This window comes from Embiotoca jacksoni, unplaced genomic scaffold (assembly GCF_022577435.1).
Source record: "Embiotoca jacksoni isolate LCO1_2020_lvr unplaced genomic scaffold, fEmbJac1.0.p SCAF_13, whole genome shotgun sequence".
NCBI lineage: Eukaryota > Metazoa > Chordata > Actinopteri > Embiotocidae > Embiotoca > Embiotoca jacksoni.
The window spans coordinates 7,754,663-7,776,838 of NW_027185263.1; the positions used below are offsets into that span (position 1 = coordinate 7,754,663).

The following is a 22,176-nucleotide window of genomic DNA, read 5'->3' on the forward strand; positions in this document are numbered from 1 at the left end:
ACCACATTGGTAAGATTTTTTTTTTTATAGTAGAAGGGACTAATTACCTACGCTGGATGTGGTGAGACTGTGCCAGTGTTTAGTGATATTACTCATTATTATATTTTCCAGGCGTCTCCCAGTAATAATTCAAGGGCTCAGTGTTGTGTCTGGACCTCGTTTACCCTATTTATTTCATCGATGGAGCATTGCACTTCAATAACATTGTCAGACTCATAATGGACACTTTAAAGAGAGGTTAAAGTCAATGCAGCAGACTCACAATGCAACTCATCCAATGTTAGGTCTGTGGGTGTGTTCGTAATTGTTTGGTGGTTAGTGGCTGGCCTCAAAACGAGATGAGGAGCGGACTATAGATCTATATCCCCAGATTAGATACTCAAACTGTACACAGCTTTGTCGGGAGCTATAGAAAACTTCGTACTACTTATTTAGTCGTCCTCCTTAAGACATTTAAACAGATTTTGATGTGAAATTGGTGGAGTTGCCCTTAATTTATGATTCTTCCCCAGCAGAATTTAATAAGAGGGCCAGTTGAACTTAAATTAATGTTGTGATGGTTAAAAGATTCAAACTTCTCTGAAAAGCCCTGAACAGCTGATTAAGCTTCCCTTTAAATATGCACCACATTTTTTAGATTTAAAGTGTGTCAACATTTCTCTTGACATCATGATTTGTTCGTGACTCAAGAATATTAGAAAGCTTGTCTGAGTAGTCGGAATGGCCAGAAAGATAATGGGGAAATCACAGGGTGATTTTGAGATTAAGAATGAGGATTGAAGCCATGAGCATCGTGACACATGGTTCTTATCGTTCACAGTTTGACTGAATTGCAAAATGTGCCACCACGAGTCTTTTACCACCAACAGCTGGAAGCCTGGTTCAGTCGACCATGGTGAGTCATGGTTTAACTTCACAGAAGCTCTGTGTACCACTTCCCAGTGGTAATAGTGGAAGTGTGCATTAAGTTTCAATTAAACGTCTTGCATGTTGGAATTTTTTTGTGAGACAAACTTGTTGACTTGTGGTGCATGAATGTGCTCTTCAGTGCTTAAAACAGCAGGTTTTTATTCATGCTTTTAATACGGTGCTTTTGGTATCCTGGCATCATATTTATGTTGTCAGTCAGAGCAAGCAATTTGCAAAACACCTAAGTTTTGACACTTAAAGTTAAATAACTTCTATAGACAGGCCGTATAAACGAGCACTACTCATATACTTTGTACTGTAGAAAGCCTGAAGGGCACAGAGAGTTGTAATCAAACAAGCCTGGCAAACATGTTGCTTATTCTGTGTCGCTTTGTGAACTCTGTCCAGATAAAACCTGCCACGTGCCGCCGCTTATTGTCTTTAAGAGAAGAAATCATCAGTAACTGAGGTTGAACCAACAGTAATGAAGAGGACAAAAGATGAGAGAGAGTGCACAGATACCCGAGACAGACAGGGCCTCAAGGATCTCCGTCCATTCATCACCAGCTCTGTCTAAATTTTGGCTGCAGCCCAAAAGGGAACCCGTTCATTAACCCTACGGTTGGTCCACCATTAAAAAAAACACATTAGCCGGCCATGCCATGACTCACGGAGGTTTCCCATCTACCATGTTTTCCTGTCCACCGTGCCTCACCCTTCCTTGCTCATTGCTGTGATTGCCCTACTATCTCACTTTCAACTTTTGAAAGGAAGCTGAAGGAGGCAGAGACTGGCTGACATTTTCGTTTTCACAAGGGACTGGAAAGAAAAGATTTTTTTAGCCAAATAAAAAAGACTTGAACAGAGAGAAAAGACTGTATCATAACGTGTTTTTTGGCCATATTATGTGGAATGAGGGCACAGTGCAACTATTAATTTTTTTTAATCACTTAATTATTGAAGCAATCCTCTCAAAATAATGAGCCAAACAAGCCAACAAATCATTCAGCTATGTGCCAAGCTGTGGCTACCCCCTTTACTAATCAATGTGACAGACAATCATTTCAGAGTAATTGGTTTTATGATCTTCTCAGCTTGAATCTTTTGTGATTATTCTAATTTAGAGTCACGCAAAGGCGATTTCTTTCCCCTTATAGTCCTACCAGGTAGACCTTCTGTTCAGGTGCATGCAAATTTCATTCTCAACCAGAATATGCCAACACTGAAGGCATTACTTTTCTCAAAACAAAGAGCTTGTTAGACCTGACATTCACTTTTCAACTGCAGAGTGAAGCCTGCAGCTACTTAACCCTCTTAATACAAAGATTGGCAGAGATGTGCAGAGATGTGACAGTCAGCGAAGTTCAAATATTTCTAAGTATCTACTTGCACTCTATAACTACTCACTTTACACGTGATGGAGGTATAGTATGATTAGGTATAGTAGGTATATTATAAGTGCAACACAGGATGCCTCCAAGAAGAGGCTACGATGGCAAGATTTTCATCCCACCTTTGGTTATTTCCAGTCAGAACAGGTAAAAACTTTTGCTTGGAGACGTGGTCAAATGACATGTCATGCAACCTCGTTTGTTTTAAGCAAACATAAGCCCAAACTTAACAGTAACTGTCTATGACACATTACATCCCTGGAGTGGGAGAAGTGCTGTTCGAGAGACCCAAATTCCACGATCCACCCTCAGTTTTATTTAGTTATTGTAACCTTTTTGTAAACTCTGAAAACAACAAAACGTGCTCTCATAACCACATCTTCCCAGTATTTCCACAACACAAACACTCAACGTTCCCCAGCTTTAAAACGACCCCATGCACAGGTCCTCAGGGCTGATTTTAATTCTGCAATCGGCTCAGTCAAAGTCATGTACAAACACTGGCTAAATATTCTAATCTATTAAAATATGTCATATCTGGAGACTAATAACTCACACCAGAGAATTTAGGCCAACATTATTCCAGCATGTTAATCTGAAAATATAAAACTTGCTGATTAAGAGGTCACTTTGTTATCATAGAAAACATACATATGTAATTCCAGTCTGTATGTTATCAGGCCTCTGCTTTATATCACAGCAGCAGCGCTTTCACATGATTCAGAGCTGATAACTGACCATGTCACCCTCCCATATAAAAAAAACATTGGCTGCATTTGCAATTAGGTATGTATATGATTATCTCTATGTAAATATTGTATTATGGCCATTGATACCATGTGATCTGCACTTGTAGGCTCACACACAGATTTGATAAGAGTTACATCTCACAGTAAAGCTGTTCCTCTGCTTTTTTTTACGTGGTGCATTAAAATAGATTATGTATGCTATAAACCCATAACTATGTGGTATTTGATTATGATGTTGGTAGCAGTCAGTATATGCAGCATTTTGACCCACACTGCTCAACATTAGTTCAGCCTTACGTTATTTGTCAGACAACAAGTTTAACAGGGAACCGTATGAAAACAGTTGGTATTATGTGAATTGTCTCAGTGTTCTTGTATGAAGGAGACTAAAGTTGGCTAATGCTGTAATTCTGGCAGAGGTAAACCAATGCTGCACTGCCTTAAATGGGAAACAGAGGCCCAGACCTGTGCTTTACTACAACATGGCTCTGATTAAGACCAGATTGGTCTGCCTGTGGTTGGTTCTGAGCCACAGCCAATTCCTATTCAGTGACAAGACTGTTAACGTTGTGGTATGAGTGCATCTATGTTAATCTCTCCCCCTTTCAGCCACTCATATCAGCTTTAGTAAAGATCCAGAAGAGCTCATTTTAATGCCGCATGGATAGTTTATTAGTGATTTTGCAGACCTCTCAAAATCTTGCCTGTAGAAATCATTATCAAAGTCATGACAATTGTCAGGAGTTCACTCTATGGATGTTAGAGGATGCATTTATTTTGCTCTGATGCTGTATGACTCCAGAATGCTCTAGCAGAGATAATATTTATCTCTCTGATTACAGTGTGCATATATCATTAATTGAAGTGCTAATAAAATTAAAAAATTATTTAAATGCATTGCTCTGTGAAGCTGCAGCCTGGTTTGTTTTAGCTGAAGATGACTATTCAATATAACAGGACGACCATCAGAGATACACAAACGCTGCCTGTTAAAAAATATCTTATGTTGTAATAATATTTGTTATCTTGAGAAAACCAAAATCTCCAGAGGACAGGGCTGGAAAAAAAAAAAGACTGAAAACACGGCTGCTCTCAGCCTCCGTGCTATCAACTTATTTTTCTCATATTGATGGTTTTATATCATTCAACATAAAATGTATTCAACTCGGAACTCTTGCAGACATCTTCTGTCTATTGACTATACTTGCCTGCTTTACCATTTCAGTGTTTTGCAGCATTCTCATAATGGTACAGAACACTTTCATATTTCTTTTTTCTCTTCCTTTTCCCTACAGTTGCACGACACAACCACCAGGTGGCCAAGCGATCGGAAAAGAACATTTCCAGAACATTTGTGCCATTTAGGAAACTTTTGGCTCTTTGGGACGCGGGCTTCCCAAAGGCAAAAGTGTTCCCAAATAGCCTTTCAACAAATGGGAACACTACTGACACTTCCTTGGCTGAATGGGAACATGATGGACATTTCAGTCGCAGAACAGGAATGTAAATTACACCTGGGGCATCCTCCCTGTGCTTTGAGGTCCTGCCTTCATATATAGGAAGAGATGTTTCTTTGCCACCATCTTGTGGCTAAAAAGAAAATGTCCCTTTCTAAGGAGAAAAACGTGTGATGGCTTAGTTCTCAAAAGACATGGGTAATAACCAGTAAAGCAGAGTTAATTCAGTAAGAATATTTGGGCGTTTTACCAAACAAACAAACAAACAAAGAAATTTCCCCTCGGGGATTAATAAAGTGAAAAAAAATATATATATATATAGTCATCAATTGACATATATAAATAACAGTTATGAAAATAGCCATAGTTGTTTTTTGACTGAAATCAGAATTTAACTTTAATAAAACAGAAAGTAAAAGCAAAGATTCAACCTTTAAAACAATTCAGGTAATATAGATATAACAAACCATGATCGATTTCAATAGTCTAAATCAGTAGAAAACAACGACAATAAACACAACAATAGAGTGGGAAATTACAGATAAAATAATGTTTGTCATAATGTTATTGAATAAGATTTATAACTTAATGAGTGGACAAGTATATCAATGAAGGTCAACATAACTTAATCAGAAACACATTACAATTTGAATTCAAACACAAAAAAAGTGACTTATTGTTTAAAGCGCTGTGGTTCGTCCCTCGTTACTTTCCGTACCTACGTCATCAAAACAAGCCGACCTGAGTAGCATGGAAGATTCATCTCACTGAGGAATTTTTGACCTTCTGATTTTGTTTCTCAGCACTATTTTCAGTAAGTCCATTTATTTTACCTCCTGACCTCGCTGTTAATATCCGTTCGTGTCAATTGAAGTCGTTGTATTTTGTAATTCCTTCATCTGAACGGATGCGGTTTTGAAGTCCAAGCTAACGTTGCGCGACACAAGACTTAATTATGCAGCCGTCTTCCTCTTCTGACAACGTGACCCGTTTGCAAAGATAATGATTGAATAAATCATCAACGTTCAATTCTCAGTTTTACGTTAAATTGTCAGTGCGAAGCTGTAAAAAGTTTTAGAAAAAATCCGAGCCAGCAGTGTGACCGTGGACAGTGACGTCATGACAACTTGGGTTACAAAGATCTCACATGTTGTTATTGTTTTCTGTCTTCTCCTCTACAGGGTTGAGTAAAGCTTTGCAGAATGTCTGTAAAACATGCATCAGTCCATGCCAAATGGATCATCGGCAGAGTTGTCGGGACCAAGATGTTCAAAACTGCCAAAGTCAGAGTCACGAGACTGGTGTTGGACCCTTACCTGCTCAAGGTGAACCATTTAACATCGATCATTTCGCTGCTGATGCCCACAGGGAGGTCACACGACTGCTTTCTACACACGCAAATACTCAAAGCAATCCGGTGACTGTTGTGATGAGTTTTGGTATGAACGCCAAAGCAATTCTTTTCCCGGTGCTTTAAACTGAGGATTAGAGAGATCTTCTTCAACAAAGCACTGTTTTCATTTTACAAAAAAAAAAAAGGCCAAACATCTTGGTGCATAATATTCCTGTAATGTCAGCAGTAGTGTCGGAGCTTCTCCTCAGGAAACACAAACGTTTAGGTGTCTTGGCCCCTAGTTCCTCACAGCAGCCGCTCGCTGCAGCGACCATCAACTTTGAGACTACTACCGTCTGTCATCCCGTAGTTTTGTCACCCTCTCATTTTCTCTTGAAGAGATAAAACCTGAAAACATGTTGCAGGGGTATTTACATTTTAAAGCTTGTTACGTATAGAGTGTCGCAGGTTTTACACTTTCAGGCGATTTCCTGCCTTATTTTGAAATTTAAAACATTGCGTTGGTGTTATTTCAATTGCAGTCTGACTGTTATCTGTTGAGCTTTGGTACCATATGATTTGCGATTTTTTTTTTTTTTTTTTTTTGATGAATAATAAATAGTCAAACCAATCAGTTTTTTTTTTTTAAATCACAGAGAAATGCTCTTTTAAATGTTATATTTTCTTCCCCTATAGTACTACAATAAGAAGAAGACCTACTTTGCCCACGATGCCTTGCAACAGACCACTGTGGGAGATATCGTCCTTCTAAAGGCTCTGCCCGAGGCCAGATCCAAACATGTGAAGCACGAACTGGCTGAGATAGTGTACAAAGTGGGGCGGGTGGTCGACCCACTGACGGGAAAGAGTGTTGGAGGAACTGAGTTTATGGAGCCTCTGGGTGACCTGCCACTTCAAGAGGAGACAACGTTATCAGAAAAACTGCAGGAGCTCAACATTTCAGCTGCATCCAGCGGAGCTGATGTCTCGCCAGCTCAAACTCCCACTTCATGATAGAAAACTGTTCCTCCAGGCTCTAATGTTGACTTCAATGTCACTCTGCAATGTTTCCATTTCAGGTGTTTATGTAGACATACGTTTATACACCAGTATTCCTGTTGTACAGTATGTACGGGTGGAGAGCCTGAATACAATTTCCTTGCTACATCATCGGGTAGTTTTTCATTTAAAACACTTTTCTGAAGAATTTACAATAAAATGAAATTGAGAACAAATAATGTCATTCCCAATATCAGTCATTGTAGGCTTAAATCTAATCTAATTAACACAGGATGTGACCAATGTAATTTTAGATTTTGTCCCATGCAAAATAAAAAATACCTGATTCTTCTGTATTTTTTTATGCTGAATCTAAAAATGTTCCCATAATTTCTCTGTTGCCCATATTTATTTATTTTATTCCAGTACATTAAAATTGACATGGAAAAGCAGTACGTTGGATGTTTCCGAGGCCAAATACAGATGGAATTTATACAATTGTACATTTTACAAAGCACGTTTGTACACATTAAAAATGTAACAACAACCTTATTTGTGAAAAAGTAATATACATACTGTCCTTTAAAAAAACAACAACAAAAAAAAACAGGCTTGATAGTCAAATTCTGAAAACTGGTTTAAAGTTCACTTATTTTGAAAAAAAAAAAAAAAAAAAAGTTGTATTATTCCCAAAGGAAATTCAGCTGTCCGCGTCGGTTCACCTCTTCGTGAACTGATTCCTGGAGTTGGGATTATTAAAAAAAAAAAAAAAAAAAAAAAAAGCCTCGGTTCCGTTACCGTGAGCAACGTCAGCTGCTCCGTGAAGAGTCCGTCCGGTCTCCGGTTGCAGCGCCGTGTGTCACTCAAGCCTCCGGCCTCCAGACTGCAGCTTTCAGGGGAAACATGGCGACCCGAGTCCTTCAAAGAGCGGGGAAAGGCCTCAAACACACGGGCAGCGGGCTTCGGGCGAACGGCCAGGTCGCCGTCCTCCTCAGGTCAGGGCGTCGCAGATGGGATTTCCCCGCGCAGATGAATAAATGTTGACTTAAAACGTGTTTAGCTCCAGTTCCGAGTGACTACCGATGACGGTCCCGGGGGTGCTAGGTGGCTAAGCTAACGCCAAAGCCGTCGTAAGGCGACGCGTGCATATCCGTGACGTAACTAGCATTAGCCCCGTAGCTCCAAACGTGCTAACTTTCTGCTAATTATTAACCCGCCGAATGAGAAAGTTGTGAAGCAACTTCGCGTTAACAGTTTCCTTGCGTGCTTTATAGATGCGCGCGCGCAGTTAAGGGCGATTTATTAGGAAACGCTGCAAAAATCACAAAGAGTTTCTGTCCCGTCTCGAACTGAATTCAACTTCAAGGTCAATTCGCAGTGAATCTGTTTTGATTCGCATGTGACGGTTTCCTCGCAGCAGCGGGTTTGTGTCCCGAACCAAGTTGGAAAATGTGAACTCGTTCGCCGCTGAGATGCTGAGATGTGTCTTAACACGGTGACAAATCACTGTTTTCACGTTTGTGTTCGCACAAGAAGCCAAACTGTCAGGTGGACTGCTTCCTGATAAACAACATTCGTCATCTGCGTGAAGTGCTTTTAAATTTAGATAATTGTCGGAAAACTAAACACTGTGCATGTGGGAAGGCTGATTAAATTACCACGAAGACTAATCTTCAGGTCATATGCAGCTTAGAGCCTTCTCTTCTGCTGGTCTCGGAGCTGGAGGCTCTGCAGGCTGCACAAAATAAAGTTGGGTAGTTTTTTTTTTTTTTTTTTTACAAAGTTCACTGCCGCCATATCTACAAGTGGTCACTGTAGCTCACTCCTGCAATGACACCTACCTGAGTCTTATAGTGAAGACTGAGGTCTTCTCTTTTTATATTGCTGGTTTCACTGTGTGTCATTTATGTTAACGGCATAACAGTTATAGAAATACAGCCAGAGCAGTACTGTATTTGTGAGGCTGTTATGATTAGGACATTAGATAGGTTGAAAAACAATATATTGTGTAGGGTTTTTCCATAAACGTAAAGATTAAACCTTTTTGATGTCGATCTCTTGAATATTAAAGAATTGTGATAGACATTTTTCCATTGAAAAAGACATTCTAGTAAAGGAAGACATGTTTTTGGATTTCTGTTTACATTTTTTTGTGTTATTTATTTACATATACACTGATGGCAATATATTTACAAAAAGCTTATCTTGCCAATATACGAGACAAGCTCTGTCAAATAGAAATGAAAGAAGAAAATACAATTAAAAAGACATTCACCTGAAGAGGAGTAACTTTTCACGGGCTATAAATAGAAATACCTAGTCCACTGCTTTTTTTGTTGTTGTTAGTGTTGCGTTGTTGCATTGTGTGGCAGAAAAAAATGCTGGTTGTATCCAACATTTGTTTTTTTTTGTTCCACTACAGGAGCCTCTCGGCTTTCAAGGATGACAGCTGGTTCAAATCTCTTTTTGTAAGAAAGGTCGACCCAAGAACAGACGCTCACTCTCATCTGCTCTCCAAGAAAGAAATTAACAATCTGTACAAAATACAGTGTATGTATTGTTCGTGACTCGCTCTGGCTGAGTGATACATTTAATTCCTTCAAATCGGTTAAATGGCGTTTTATCTACTCATGTTTTGTTTATTTCTCGCAGTTCACAATGTCAAGCCTGAGTGCCTTGATGCTTACAATGAACTTTGGTAAGAACGTCCTGTTCCTTCGTTAACTTCATTCAGATGCCTCATCAAAGCGCCTTTATTTACACATTTGTGTGTGTGTGTGTGTGTGTGTGTGTGTGTGTGTGTGTGTGTGTATCCTTAGTGAGGAAGTCTTGTCTTCCGTTCACGCCGACCCTGAATACCCCTGTGAGCTTGTGGGCACCTGGAACACGTGGTACGGAGAGCAGGATCAGGCAGGTAAGACCACAAGCCATATCTGAATGTTATATTGATCTTAATTTTAAACATGTGCAAGTGGTATGACAAGCGTTTGAATGGCATTCGACTGAATGATTGATAGCTCATTCAATCTACGAGCCTCATGTAACCGAACTTTATTTTCAGAGTAGAAAATATGAACTTGGAAAATTAAAAGGAAGATAAAAGTGACAAAAGGAGAAATTGACGACAATCCCCTCTCAAATGTGGGGATTCTTTGTGTTTGTGTGGCTTTAAAGTGTAATTTTTTTCAAAATAAGAAGTTTAGAGATTTACTCTTGAGTTTAGGGAAACTGTGAGAAACATTTTTAACAATTGACACAGAGCAGTGCTTCCATAGCTTTTCAATTTTAGTTATTTATAACTGGGCCCTTTTTTTTGGCTGCTGTCCATTTTGTTCTCGTGGTGACATTTGTCGTTCCTCAGCTGTGATCTGTCTCTAATGATACGGTGCACTGATGTCTGCAACTTACGCAATTTATGTCATATGACTATTGAAACAATACACAGGTCTGTGTGCCTTAGAAAACGGGATGTGGTTTTCCTTTCTGGCACTGAAAGTAGCAGTTTTCATGGTTGTTTTCTGTATTCAGATTTTAAATTTGATCCTTTGATCCCTGGATTCAACATATCACTGCATTGTGGTGGGCTTCATGGTACTGATAAGGTTTAATACTGATTTACATGGTTTGTATTAGCAGAGTAAAGGCTTCTCTGAATGATGGAAAGAATGTTTGAATGGTTTTGTTTTCATTTTACTAAAAAGCCAAACAACAAGGAAAACAAACAAATGGACAAAACCACTGATTTTCCCATTTACAAACATTTTATGTGATTGTGGTGATGAGTTGATGTGACTTCTTGTCATGTATCCTCATGGAAGTTGACTTGAGATTCACAGTTATTATACTGGATCTCATCGTGCGTGCTTCAAATGATCTAGAGAGAGTTACCCACAGATGTTAATGTGAAAGAACACCTCATCCAAAGAAAAACAAGATATATTCAGGAGCTGCATTATCTTTGGCTCTTCTGCTCCTTCTATTCTAGTTCACCTGTGGAGATATCGGGGAGGATACCCGGCTCTCACCGAAGTCATGAACAAACTCAGGCAGAATGAGGTAACGGGTGCTCAGTATAGTTCAGCTTACTGGCAGCTGGTGACCTGTAGGTGCACCCTCAAATTAGATCCACTGACCAATTTCCCATCCAAGTGTTTCACCATCTTGGATTTGTTTCTGCTGTTTGGTTTGATTGTAATATTTGTGCAGTTAAAAGCTTATTTACAGAAATTACACTGTATGCTGTACTTAAGGTAAATGCACTTCAGGCACATAATGCTGCCTCATTCATGCTGTATATTTGTGTTTGAACTTCAAGTATTGGATTTTTTTTGTTAAAGGTTTCAATGAATGCTAAGTTTTAGAGACTTTAGGAATATAGCATTGTTCAGTGTAGAAAAGGGTACAATGATTTAAACTAAAGGTACGTTTTAAATTATCTTCAGTGTCTTGCTCGCATTGATGTCACTCACTAGAAGCCTGAATATTACAATTTCAACTTGTGCATTTCCACATAAGTTTTAGGGTATAAAAACATACTAACTTCATATTACTCAAGATGTTTGAAAAAATTTATAAAATTTAAGTTTTAAAGACTTTACTGAAATGAAAGTTAAAAAAAAAAAAAAAAAAAAAAATCTTGCTAAAACATCAAAATATAGTTTGTCCAAATATTTGGAGAGAACAGAATGACAGTAATATATACTTTAACACAACATAAAGGTTGATGTGTATTATTCATATATATTCCACAAAACTGTCCATATTAAATAACACAAAGTTAATTTTATGTGTTGGGACCGGATGCTAATCTTATACCATGCAACTGTAAATGTTCTCTCCTCTATGCTACTACGACTGTTATCAAGGTTTTCACAGACCGAAGTGCTTTTTTGTGTGTGTGTGTGTGTGCAAATGAATTACCTGGAGAAAAAAAAAACACCCCAGTGTGTAAAGACCTGTATACTCTCTCTTAAGAAGAGGTTATTCCTTGTTTCAGGTCATACAATTTCTAAAGCTCTTTAACAGTCTGAAACCAGCTGACTTTTTTTTTGTCTTGATCTCGCTGATCAGAGTTTTAATATCTCACTGATGTTTTTATGAGTTGGCAGGCGGAGCCAGATTCACTGATTGCAGTGTTGCTTTTGTTTGTTGTGTCTGTAGAAGTTTATGGACTACAGGAACGAGAGAGGGAAGATGCTGCTGTCTCGCAGGAACCAGCTGCTGCTGGAGTTCAGTTTCTGGAACGAGCCCGTCCCTCGTCCAGGACCCAACATCTACGAACTCCGATCATACCAGCTCAGGGTAACCGTCTCCCACGTTAGCACATTCACCAGCTACCTCCCAATATGTATGAATCTGTTTTTTTCTTTGTGGCTGTAGTGAACAGGCAGATCATTTATTCTCAATCTCTTCTTCCTGCAGCCAGGGACGATGATCGAGTGGGGAAATTACTGGTACGGCCCGATTTAAGTCTTTTTGTTTGTTTTGTTTTTTTGTTTACATGTAATATCACAAGTCACCAAAGCAGATTTAATCTAAAAGTGAACCTAATCATCACATAAGCTCTCTCAATTTGGAGTTACCGTTGTTATGCACCATGTAAAAGTTCCTCACTACCATTTCATTGGTTTTACAGATTGTTGCAGATGAATCCACGGTACTCTCTGTCCACACAACCTGTGCATGACTCCTGAGCATGACCACATATATCACACATAATTTGTAAATCTCATGCATAATTGACCTATCTTGCCCTGTATTTAATAGATGTATGTTTCTGATTGAACGTTGAACTGATCATGACGGGAGAATGTGCCTGTTAATGTAATGAAACCAAACATACTGGAGGGATTACAAAAGATGGTTGTAACATACAAATTTTATGTTTTGATGTAAATTATTGGGATCTTGGTGAATGTTGGTTACAGTTGGCGCCATACATTCATGCTGGCGGTTTAATCGATACAAACTTTTGATAACAAGATGTTTGTAGTTGTTTATTTCACGTAACGTCTTTTGTGATCTGCAGGGCTCGAGCTATTGACATTCGCCAGCAGAACCAGGAGGCGGTGGGAGGCTTTTTCTCACAGATAGGAAGTCTGTACACAGTTCACCACTTATGGGGTGAGCAGAGTTTTCAAGACTAATGAAGTGTGATGCGATAATTTTAGAGACAAATAGATTCAAAAGCTACATTTTACAATATGTTTGTAGTACACTCAACAGTTTATGGGTTGCATCCATCAGGTGATCTCAACAATGTCTCTACCAAGTATCAGCGTGTCTTTAGGAAATATGAATGGGTTAGAGGTCTAAATAAATTTATGTAAAAGTTTACGCGTTCAGCACTTTTCTGGAGTCAACTGGAGATTTTAGAATGGATGTGTGGATCTGAGTCAAAGCCGTTTCTAACCAGTTAAACCAATGGATGTATTTATTTTTTCTCCCAGCTTACAAAGATCTGCAGTCCAGAGAAGACACCAGAAATGCAGCGTGGCACCGTGAAGGCTGGGACAAGGTTGTTTACTACACAGGTAAGTCTATGTTTGCTGTCTCATCTCTCCTCTCTGAACCTTTCTGATAGCGCTGGTCAATAATATCAAACATCAGCCACAAATCTGATTATATTAATGACATGATCTGAAAGTAATTCCTAATTAATGACTTCAAGTTGATTATAATTGAAACTTTGCAAAGTACTTGACTGAGTTGTTTTTGTCTGTTGTTATGGATAACGGTGCAACAGCGTTCACTTTATAAAACATCAGTTTTAGAGTGTATCTGTAATCTTGCATATATTTTTCAAGCTGTGATAGGTCATTAATAACAATAATTTCTTAATAATATTATTTTTATTATATAGACTCAAAATGCAGAGATTAAACCAAGCTGCCAACAATTTATTTTAAATTATTAATCAAGAGTGTATGGATGAATGGACTTGAAAAGGAAACATAAAGAGAACATTACAATTTAGAAGTCTACAAAGGATTGAATTAATTTGAGCTAATCTGATCATTATGCTCACTGACATTACAAAAACACTCCACTCTTTTGGCATTTATGTCGTCCTTAGACTTCACTAAACATATTTTAGAAGGATCAAAAAAACAACCCACTGTAGCTCAAGAAATACATGAAATATTAACTAAATAGCTGAGATGAAGTTGTTTGTCTGCAAAGCATGTACACATGACATAAATCTGTTGCTAAGACTGTTGGTTCCTCCTCATCCCACAGTCCCTCTCATTCAGCACATGGAGTCTAGAATAATGATTCCTATGAAGACTTCGCCCCTGAAGTAGCCACAGACACCGCGGGGAAACTCTCAGCAGCCACTGCAACTATTACACTGATCTGCAGAGAGTGTAACCAACCATTGGAGTGTGCACTGCCAGGGACATCGGCACGACATTAACACGTTTCTTTGTTTCTTTGTTTCTTTACACCCCTTTTCTGTCCGGGCCGTTTTATCCAGATGATGGGGTTAAAATGATGATTGTAGTTACAGAAGTTGCCCTGTGACTGATGTGTGTATGTAGACGGTATTGTAATTCAGCACACTTCTCCTCTTCACTGCCTTAGTCATGTAAAGGGTCAGATTTTTAACGGTTTGTCTCAAACTCTCATGATGAACTTTTAAAAACGAGATTCATCAGTGTTTGAGTGTCTCTCACAGAGCCCGAAAATGTTTTAAAATTTTGAGGTTTGTGAGCCATAATGCACTAGAAATTCATGACGGATCAAACAAAAATACCTTTAAATATCTAATGTTTCACAAAAAGAAACATGCCGTTTCCAAATCGGTGTTCTATAATCAACGGTGAAGCTGATGGTCCTAGATGGTAGCCACGGGCACACCAAAACCTGATATTCATTCAAAGTTCATGTGTCGCCTCCTCCACAGAATGGTTTATGTTTACATGGCCTTGATCCAGCCAACTGATTGAGGTATGTACCGGTAGTTTGTTTCAAAATCAGTTGGCTGGATGAACTAATTCATTACAACAGCACTGTTAATGTTAATGAAAAACATCATGAGGGTCAGAACAGGTTTGTAGGCTTTAATTTACAACGCAGTCTTTTTACCACAGGAAATCTGAATATTTTGTTCATTTACATTGTTTTTAAACTTTAAACGAACCCAATTTCACATTTTCTATGTAACTCTGTGACATTTCTGGCTTTCACAGCTGTGGAGAGGGGGACTGGATGATTCAAATGATTAGAAAATGTTTTGGATTTCAGCGAAACTAATCAGTATTTACAGTACAAAGTGCTGTACACTGACTGCATATCCCTATATCAAGCACTTACTGTCAAATGGGTGATGTCTGCTCTAAACTGAGATTAATGGTATTTTTTTTAAAAGCTCAGATTGTAGATATATAGAGTAGTCTTATTGACCAAGCCAGAGATATGGTCACTACTGTATCTGTAAATGCATGAAGTCTTCTTTAACTATCTGATGTTGATAAACAAGTGGACAGGAGAGGAGGGGATATCTCAGTGTGGTAAATGTAAAATGCAGTGCTTTAATAAGATTAGTTGTACATATTTAATTAAACTTCGGATGAAAATGGAAAAGATTGTTTGACTCGTTTGTATCTTGTGTTGTTTGAAATATTAGTAAACAGATGGCGACTTTAGTTTTCAGCCTGTCCCAAGTCCACTAAGAAAATGTTGTCACTCAGGATTTTATTATACAAAGCTGCATCCAAATCAGTAGAAGAAATGTCTCACACACACACACACACACAATAAACATACCAAGAAGCTAAAGCCTGGAAGGGCAAATGAAACTTAATAAAGTTAAATTGTTTACTAATTAAGTGGGTGGAAACATGACTAATAAGAAAACTAATTTTAGTGTCACTTTCTCACCGTTATTTCACCTTTTTTTTTGGGGGGGGGGGGGGGGGGCTGTGTCACTTTTACTCCCATATATTTCCACAAGTGGGTGAAAAGTCAACTATTTTTCTCCGCTGTACGCGGAGTCTTGGATGTCCCAGCCCCGCCCGGTTACCTAAAGGCAGCACGAGAGCACGTGTTGGAGCCTTCGAGAAGTCGACTCCCCCTTTTCGAGAGCAGCCGAGCCGAGACTCCCCAACCGGCGAGACTTTTTACTTTTACTTCGCTGGTTGTGCCGCTTCGCTATGTCCGCCGTCAAAGCGCTGAACCCCAAAGCGGAGGTGGCCAGGGCCCAGGCCGCCCTGGCGGTTAACATCAGCGCCGCCCGCGGGCTTCAGGATGTGCTGAAAAGTAACCTGGGACCGAAAGGGACCATGAAGATGTGAGTGCCGCCGGAAGCCCTTTGTGCAGCACGCGTGCTAATGCTAAGTAGCTAACGTTAGCCAGCGGACTATTGGCGCAGTTGGCCGCAATGTCGCTAAATAACTCCCCGCGTGTTTAAACAATTGGAAAAGCATCCATTGCGTGTAAGAAAACGCGAAAACTGCATTTTTTTTTTTAATTGAGTTGAACCGGAGACGGTCCCTCGCTGCGCGGATAGCGGGTTTCCCTGGCGCACGTTGCCCTGCCCAGTCATCGTCATGAGCCGATAGCCACCGAGCTAACGTTAGCGTATTAGCATCACCCGGTTATCAGATTATGATACGATTAAAGTTAAAAGTCTCATAATCACCGTTCGCGTTAACTCAATTATGAATTAATTGAGTTCCCGCTCGTCAAAATTAAATCTGGTTTATTTCAGAAAACCGGCGCTAATACGAAGCCGTCTCGTCGGTTCGTGCGCCGGCTCTTGCACACGGGACGGATTACTGATACTTCTCATGAACACGCAGTAAGTTTGTGCTCGGGTGACGTTTTAACCCTTCTGTGTCTGTTTGGACCCTCAGGCTGGTGTCTGGTGCGGGAGACATCAAACTGACCAAAGATGGCAACGTCTTGCTCCACGAGATGGTAAGGAAGTGCTGTGGTGCGACCGTCTCGTGATTTACTCTCCCGTCTTCTTCAACAAGGAGTGACCGCACCCCTGATGTGCTTTATGCGCCATCTACCCCGATGTTCTCGTGAACAAAACAAACACGTAGGATTAACTTGTCTTTTAAGATGACTGGAATTGAAACTGCGATACTAATTCGGCTGTTTTGTGTCTTGATTAATGAAAACCTTAAATTGAATCCTAGAACAATTCATTAATTCATTGCATGTAAACTATCACGAGCGTTTTCGTGATTTTTCTGGACATCTTGCAGACCAAACAATGAATTGATTGGTCATTTACAACGATGAGCAAGTTGATTGATAATTTAAGTCTTTATTAGATGCAACCCTGGTGTCGTAAAAAAAAATGTTTTTGCTGAGGTTTTGTATCGACACTAATAATGGAGGTATTGCTTTTTTTATTGCTGCTGTGTTTCCAGTGTTTGATCTCGACCCGTTTTCCCTCTCTCAGCAAATTCAACACCCGACAGCGTCACTGATTGCTAAGGTTGCCACGGCGCAGGATGACATTACGGGAGATGGAACCACCTCCAACGTCCTCATCATCGGTGAACTGCTGAAGCAGGCTGACCTCTACGTGTCGGAGGTAATCGGCACTGTTCACGAAAAGTCTTTTTTTTAAAATTTTTATTGTTGTACTGGTCTGGTTTTATAATTCTAGTGAATCTCTCCAGAAGAATGAAAATACTCTGTAGTTAGAACTGGATATAGTTCCTTCCATAACTTTCTTTTGATTTCCTGATGCAGGGTCTTCATCCAAGAATCATCGCTGAGGGCTTTGAGGCAGCGAAGGAGAAAGCCTTGGCTGTTCTGGAGGATTTGAAGGTGACTCGGGAAATGGACCGAGAGATCCTCTTCAACGTTGCCCGCACCTCCCTCAGGACCAAGGTCCACGCAGAGCTGGCAGACCTGCTCACCGAGGTGAGACACGAAGTTCAGTGTTTGTAGTGCTGAAGGTTGGCATTTAATCTGCGGTACCAAACAGGCATCTTAAAGTCACAAGATGTTAAATGTTGAAGTTTAGCACAGACCAAAGGGCTTAGTTAGAGTTAAGGAACTCTTAGTATAGTAGTTTGAACCTTCACGTTGTGCCGTGCAGTGAGCCAATTATTTCTAGCTAACGTTTGGACGTGACCGTGATCGAGTTGTCTGTCTGTCTGTCTGTCTGTCTGTCTACAGGCTGTAGTGGATGCTGTGCTCGCTATCACTAAACCCAACGAGCCCATCGACCTGTACATGGTGGAAATCATGGAGATGAAGCATAAGACCGACAGCGATACACAGTGAGTTTTTAACACGGAGCTGGAATCGGAAGGTGGTTCGTCTTGTGACTGAGAAATCTAAACGCTACATCTTTGTTTCTCAGATTGATCAGAGGTTTGGTATTGGACCACGGAGCCCGTCACCCAGACATGAGGAAGAGGGTGGAAGATGCTTACGTGCTGACATGCAATGTCTCTTTGGAGTATGAAAAGACGGAGGTCAACTCCGGCTTCTTCTACAAGAGCGCGGGGGAGAGGGAGAAGCTCGTGGCTGCAGAGAGGAAGTTCATCGAGGATCGTGTGCAGAAGATCATCGCCCTGAAGAACAAAGTCTGTCCCAACGGGGAGAAGGGTTTTGTCATCATTAACCAGAAGGTATGCTGGAGGAGGACCGGGGATGTCTTTGAATAACTGCAGGCTTGTTACAGTCTGTATTGAGTGTGGTTCAGACAGTAGCTCATTTACATGCATTTTGAAATGGGCTTCAAAAACAACCAATATATAAAGTGAAACAACTTTTTGTGTGGAGTGACAATATTTTAAAGGAATACAAAGCCTGTCATTCCAAACATGCGCTATACAATATATGTTGTCTCAATAAAAGTGAATTTAGAGGTCCTGTCAGTAATAATTTTCACCATGTCAGCTCACGTATATTGAGATTTTGTCATTTCTACGTGAACAAAAATAAGTTGTTTTTTTTGTGAAAATAAAGGAAAAATCGACTATAATGTGCACAGCGAACACCCAAGGATGCTAACGTAGCTCCCCCTGGTCTCTTGTGTCTGTGCAATAGTAACTCTGATCTGTACCTCTGCATTAGGAGAGCATGTTCCTCCCCTACATGTATTCAACGGATCAGAATAATCTTTATCTCTGAAACTGACAAAAGTCAATTATTTCTTTAATTGATTTTTGTAAATGGAAGTTTTGATTTGGTCTTCTCTCTGTATTGCGTAGGGTATCGACCCGTTCTCCCTGGATTCCCTCGCTAAGGAAGGCATTGTTGCCCTGCGCAGGGCAAAGAGGAGGAACATGGAGAGGTAAGAAATTAGCATATTTTCCATGTTAAAAGTAGAAGTGGCCTTTATTATACAGTTGAGATGTGACAGATTTTTTTGGGACAGGCCGCTGTGCAAAAACGGAATGTTTTACATTATTTACAAGAAGAAGAAAGGAAATGAAATTCCACAAATCAGTTAATTAGGAACTAAGAAGCCCATAATGTTGTCAGAGGGGGTGCTGGTTTGCTAACAACTGTCAAACCATCAGTATTAAGACTGCCTGCACAGATTTTCTATCTCCAGCCACGAGCACCTTTTAAACAGCATGGCAACAAACTAGGCTCCTGGTCGCTGTACCTTCAGCTCCTCTATATTTAGACTCGGCTCGACCCTCCTGTATCCATTTAGTAACTTTTTTTCCCCTTAAATTGTGTAAATCAAAGTATAATTTATTGTTTTACGTCCTTCAGTCAACACGTATCTCCCAGTGACTTTTTGCACTAATGTTGAAAATAGCAAATCTTTTGAAATTCACTGATGAAGAGGCAGAGATTCGGTAGACTTCAGCTTTATACACTGAAATTGGGACACCTGTACCGACAGCACCTGATGCCGCTCTGGTTTGAGATACTGTGGGTATTCCCTGCTGCATCACATCCAAGAATTGATTAACTCATACAGTGTGTTGCTCCCTCCGCAGACTCAGTCTCGCTTGTGGTGGCATTGCTATGAATTCAGTAGATGACCTCACGTCTGATTGCTTGGGATATGCTGGGCTGGTTTACGAACACACACTGGTGAGTATCTAGCTCTGGTTTTCTGTGACATTTTCAATCCGAAAAGCACTCCCAGACTTTCTTCTTTTTTTTTTTTTCCCCCCTCGAGCGCGCGTAGTCTTGTGTTTGTATTTTAAAGATGTTAATTGCCTCCGATCATGTTTGCAGGGAGAGGAGAAGTACACGTTCATTGAGAAGTGCGGGAACCCTCGCTCAGTGACCCTGCTGGTGAAGGGACCCAACAAACACACACTCACGCAGATCAAAGATGCCGTGAGGGACGGTCTGCGGGCAGTGAAGAACGCCATCGAAGACGGTAAAACACGACGTAACCTGAAATTGTACGACGTGCTCGAACCTTTTGACTGTTGTATTTTCCACTTATGGAACATTTACTGCAGCTCACTTGAACATTTTAAATTACAATTACAAAAATATATTTTTTTTCTTTTTTTTTTCACCAATGCCCCTAATTTAAATTAAATTCAGGGTTGACAGTAAAATTGTTTTTAGTTTTTTTTTCACTTTTTCCATCGGTTGATCTTAATGCAGTTTGCCTGAAAACATTGGATAGTTTATCAAACGTTCTGTGCCCCTTTTCCCGTCATTTTACTATTGCGGTCTTTAAAGCCGACTCCATTGTCATTCAGGAAAATTATATTTTTCTTAAGATCATTTTTGTCCATCTTCTGTTGTTAAGTTTTCCTTTCAAAGTGACTTTGTGAAGCTATTTTAGACCTTGTTATCCAAATGTTAAGTAGACAAACGATATGTCAAATGTAACTGCGGTAATTCTTTACAATTGGTGAAATGCAGTTGGTCTTATTTGCACAGCGAACACCCCGGGATGCTAACGTGGCTCTCTCCGGTCTCTGATGTCTGTGCAACAGTGACTCTGATCTTTTCCTCTGCATTAGGAGAGTTATGTCTCACCTACGTGCATTCAGCTGATCAGAACAAACTCCACAATGTCTTTTTGACCAGCAATTCATCTAGTTTTGAAATGCGTTGTTATTCCCTCACTGAGGCAATGCGGTTATGCTGAATATCTTTTCTTTGTCTCTCCAGGTAGCGTGGTGTCTGGCGCAGGTGCGTTCGAGGTTGCTGTGGCAGACGCTCTGGTAAAACACAAGCCCAATGTGAAAGGCAGAGCCCAGCTTGGAGTGCAGGCATTTGCGGATGCTCTCCTTGTCATCCCCAAGGTGAAGGACTTTGACTTTCCTCCCAGGCGTTCAGTGTTTGTTTACCTTTTATGCAAAAGTCTGATTTGGTTATCTGTTCATGTTCACACTATCTAAATCTGTTGATTTTTTTAATTATGTATCTCCCTTTCTAGGTTTTGGCCCAGAACTCTGGCTACGACCCACAGGAGACTCTGCTGAAGCTGCAGACAGAGTACAAAGAGTCCGGTCAGCTGGTTGGAGTTGACCTCAGCTCAGGTCAGAGCCACAGCAAACATCACAATACTTTTTAATCCATGAATCGTGAAGTGCTCCCATTTTTAAGTTTGAAATTAAACTACATATAATAAAGTGAAGAGAATTTTTAACACTCAGACTCGGCAAAAAAAAAAAAAAATAGAAGTTGGAAGCTCTTTTTTTTTTTTTTTAACTTAAATCTTTTTGTTTTTCAGGGGAACCAATGGTGGCAGGAGAGGCAGGTGTATGGGATAATTACAGTGTCAAGAAACAGCTTCTCCATTCATGGTGAGATGATGCGTGTCTAAGTTATACAAGACTAATGGAATATATCATATCCTGATGGATTGTTCTCATCAATCTCTACTGTGTTTCCTTACAGCACGGTGATCGCCAGCAACATCTTGTTGGTGGATGAAATCATGCGAGCTGGAATGTCTTCTCTCAAAGGTTAAAGGTCAACTGAAGAACCTGCAGCTGTTATCATACACAAACACACACACGGATAGTTGTTTATCGGACGGTTCAGTCAACATGTTCCCGCTCTTAGCACTCTGAAGCACCCCAGTCTGATTGACAGCCCGCTGTAAACATCCACAGCATCCATCACATCGTCTGTCAGAATTCATTGTTATGGTCGTCATGCCTTTTTTTTTTTTCATGGATATGTCAATGCCTCCCTCTCAAGTGATTGGTTTATTTATGAGATTTTGTTTAAGCTCTGACCTCTGCCACTCGGTTTTGTTTCTGCCCATTAAAGATCTTCTTGGCTCTTGAAATGCTTTTTTTTTTTTGGAAAAAAATTGGTGTATGTGAAGCGTGAATGGATTCAACCTTGGGTGCTTTGTTCATGAATGCCGTGAACCACATCAGGAAGAAGCCATGCAAACAGTAACGCACCAACAGTGGGGG

At 40.1% G+C, this 22,176-nt stretch overlaps 3 protein-coding genes and 1 non-coding gene across 4 annotated transcripts; all 4 read left to right on the forward strand.

The window, feature by feature from the left end:
* The first annotated feature begins 5,231 nt into the window (after window positions 1-5,231).
* mrps17 (mitochondrial ribosomal protein S17) lies at window positions 5,232-7,290 on the forward strand. The gene is made up of 3 exons (XM_069146178.1): window positions 5,232-5,320; window positions 5,688-5,831; window positions 6,536-7,290. The coding sequence occupies exons 2-3, from the start codon at window positions 5,709-5,711 to the stop codon at window positions 6,851-6,853; spliced, it is 441 nt and encodes a 146-aa protein (XP_069002279.1). The 5' UTR covers window positions 5,232-5,320; window positions 5,688-5,708; the 3' UTR covers window positions 6,854-7,290.
* A 368-nt stretch (window positions 7,291-7,658) lies between these two features.
* LOC138196283 (protein NipSnap homolog 2-like) lies at window positions 7,659-15,424 on the forward strand. Its single transcript, XM_069146177.1, has 10 exons — window positions 7,659-7,833; window positions 9,261-9,388; window positions 9,491-9,536; window positions 9,658-9,752; window positions 10,824-10,894; window positions 11,999-12,139; window positions 12,260-12,291; window positions 12,867-12,961; window positions 13,288-13,371; window positions 14,078-15,424. Exons 1-10 carry the CDS (start codon window positions 7,742-7,744, stop codon window positions 14,140-14,142), a joined length of 849 nt encoding a protein of 282 aa, XP_069002278.1. The 5' UTR covers window positions 7,659-7,741; the 3' UTR covers window positions 14,143-15,424.
* A 486-nt stretch (window positions 15,425-15,910) lies between these two features.
* On the forward strand, window positions 15,911-22,043 carry cct6a (chaperonin containing TCP1, subunit 6A (zeta 1)). The gene is made up of 13 exons (XM_069146179.1): window positions 15,911-16,130; window positions 16,696-16,759; window positions 17,256-17,390; window positions 17,552-17,725; window positions 17,984-18,087; window positions 18,171-18,441; window positions 19,027-19,109; window positions 19,771-19,867; window positions 20,015-20,162; window positions 20,915-21,048; window positions 21,183-21,285; window positions 21,480-21,552; window positions 21,647-22,043. Exons 1-13 carry the CDS (start codon window positions 15,994-15,996, stop codon window positions 21,717-21,719), a joined length of 1,596 nt encoding a protein of 531 aa, XP_069002280.1. The 5' UTR covers window positions 15,911-15,993; the 3' UTR covers window positions 21,720-22,043.
* Window positions 18,799-18,935, forward strand: LOC138196748 (small nucleolar RNA SNORA22). Its single transcript, XR_011178142.1, has one exon. It is a non-coding gene; the product is annotated as a small nucleolar RNA SNORA22 (small nucleolar RNA).
* Window positions 22,044-22,176: the final 133 nt, after the last annotated feature.

Coding starts and splice junctions, on each gene's coding strand:
- mrps17 (XM_069146178.1), top strand. CDS start 5,709: ATGTCTGTAAAACATGCATCAGTCCATGCCAAATGGATCATCGGCAGA. Junction 5,832..6,535: donor TGGACCCTTACCTGCTCAAG/GTGAACCATTTA, acceptor CTTCCCCTATAG/TACTACAATAAGAAGAAGAC.
- LOC138196283 (XM_069146177.1), top strand. CDS start 7,742: ATGGCGACCCGAGTCCTTCAAAGAGCGGGGAAAGGCCTCAAACACACG. Junction 10,895..11,998: donor ACAAACTCAGGCAGAATGAG/GTAACGGGTGCT, acceptor TTGTGTCTGTAG/AAGTTTATGGACTACAGGAA. Junction 12,140..12,259: donor TCCGATCATACCAGCTCAGG/GTAACCGTCTCC, acceptor TTCTTCCTGCAG/CCAGGGACGATGATCGAGTG.
- cct6a (XM_069146179.1), top strand. CDS start 15,994: ATGTCCGCCGTCAAAGCGCTGAACCCCAAAGCGGAGGTGGCCAGGGCC. Junction 18,442..19,026: donor TTGTCATCATTAACCAGAAG/GTATGCTGGAGG, acceptor TGTATTGCGTAG/GGTATCGACCCGTTCTCCCT. Junction 21,049..21,182: donor CTCTCCTTGTCATCCCCAAG/GTGAAGGACTTT, acceptor CTCCCTTTCTAG/GTTTTGGCCCAGAACTCTGG.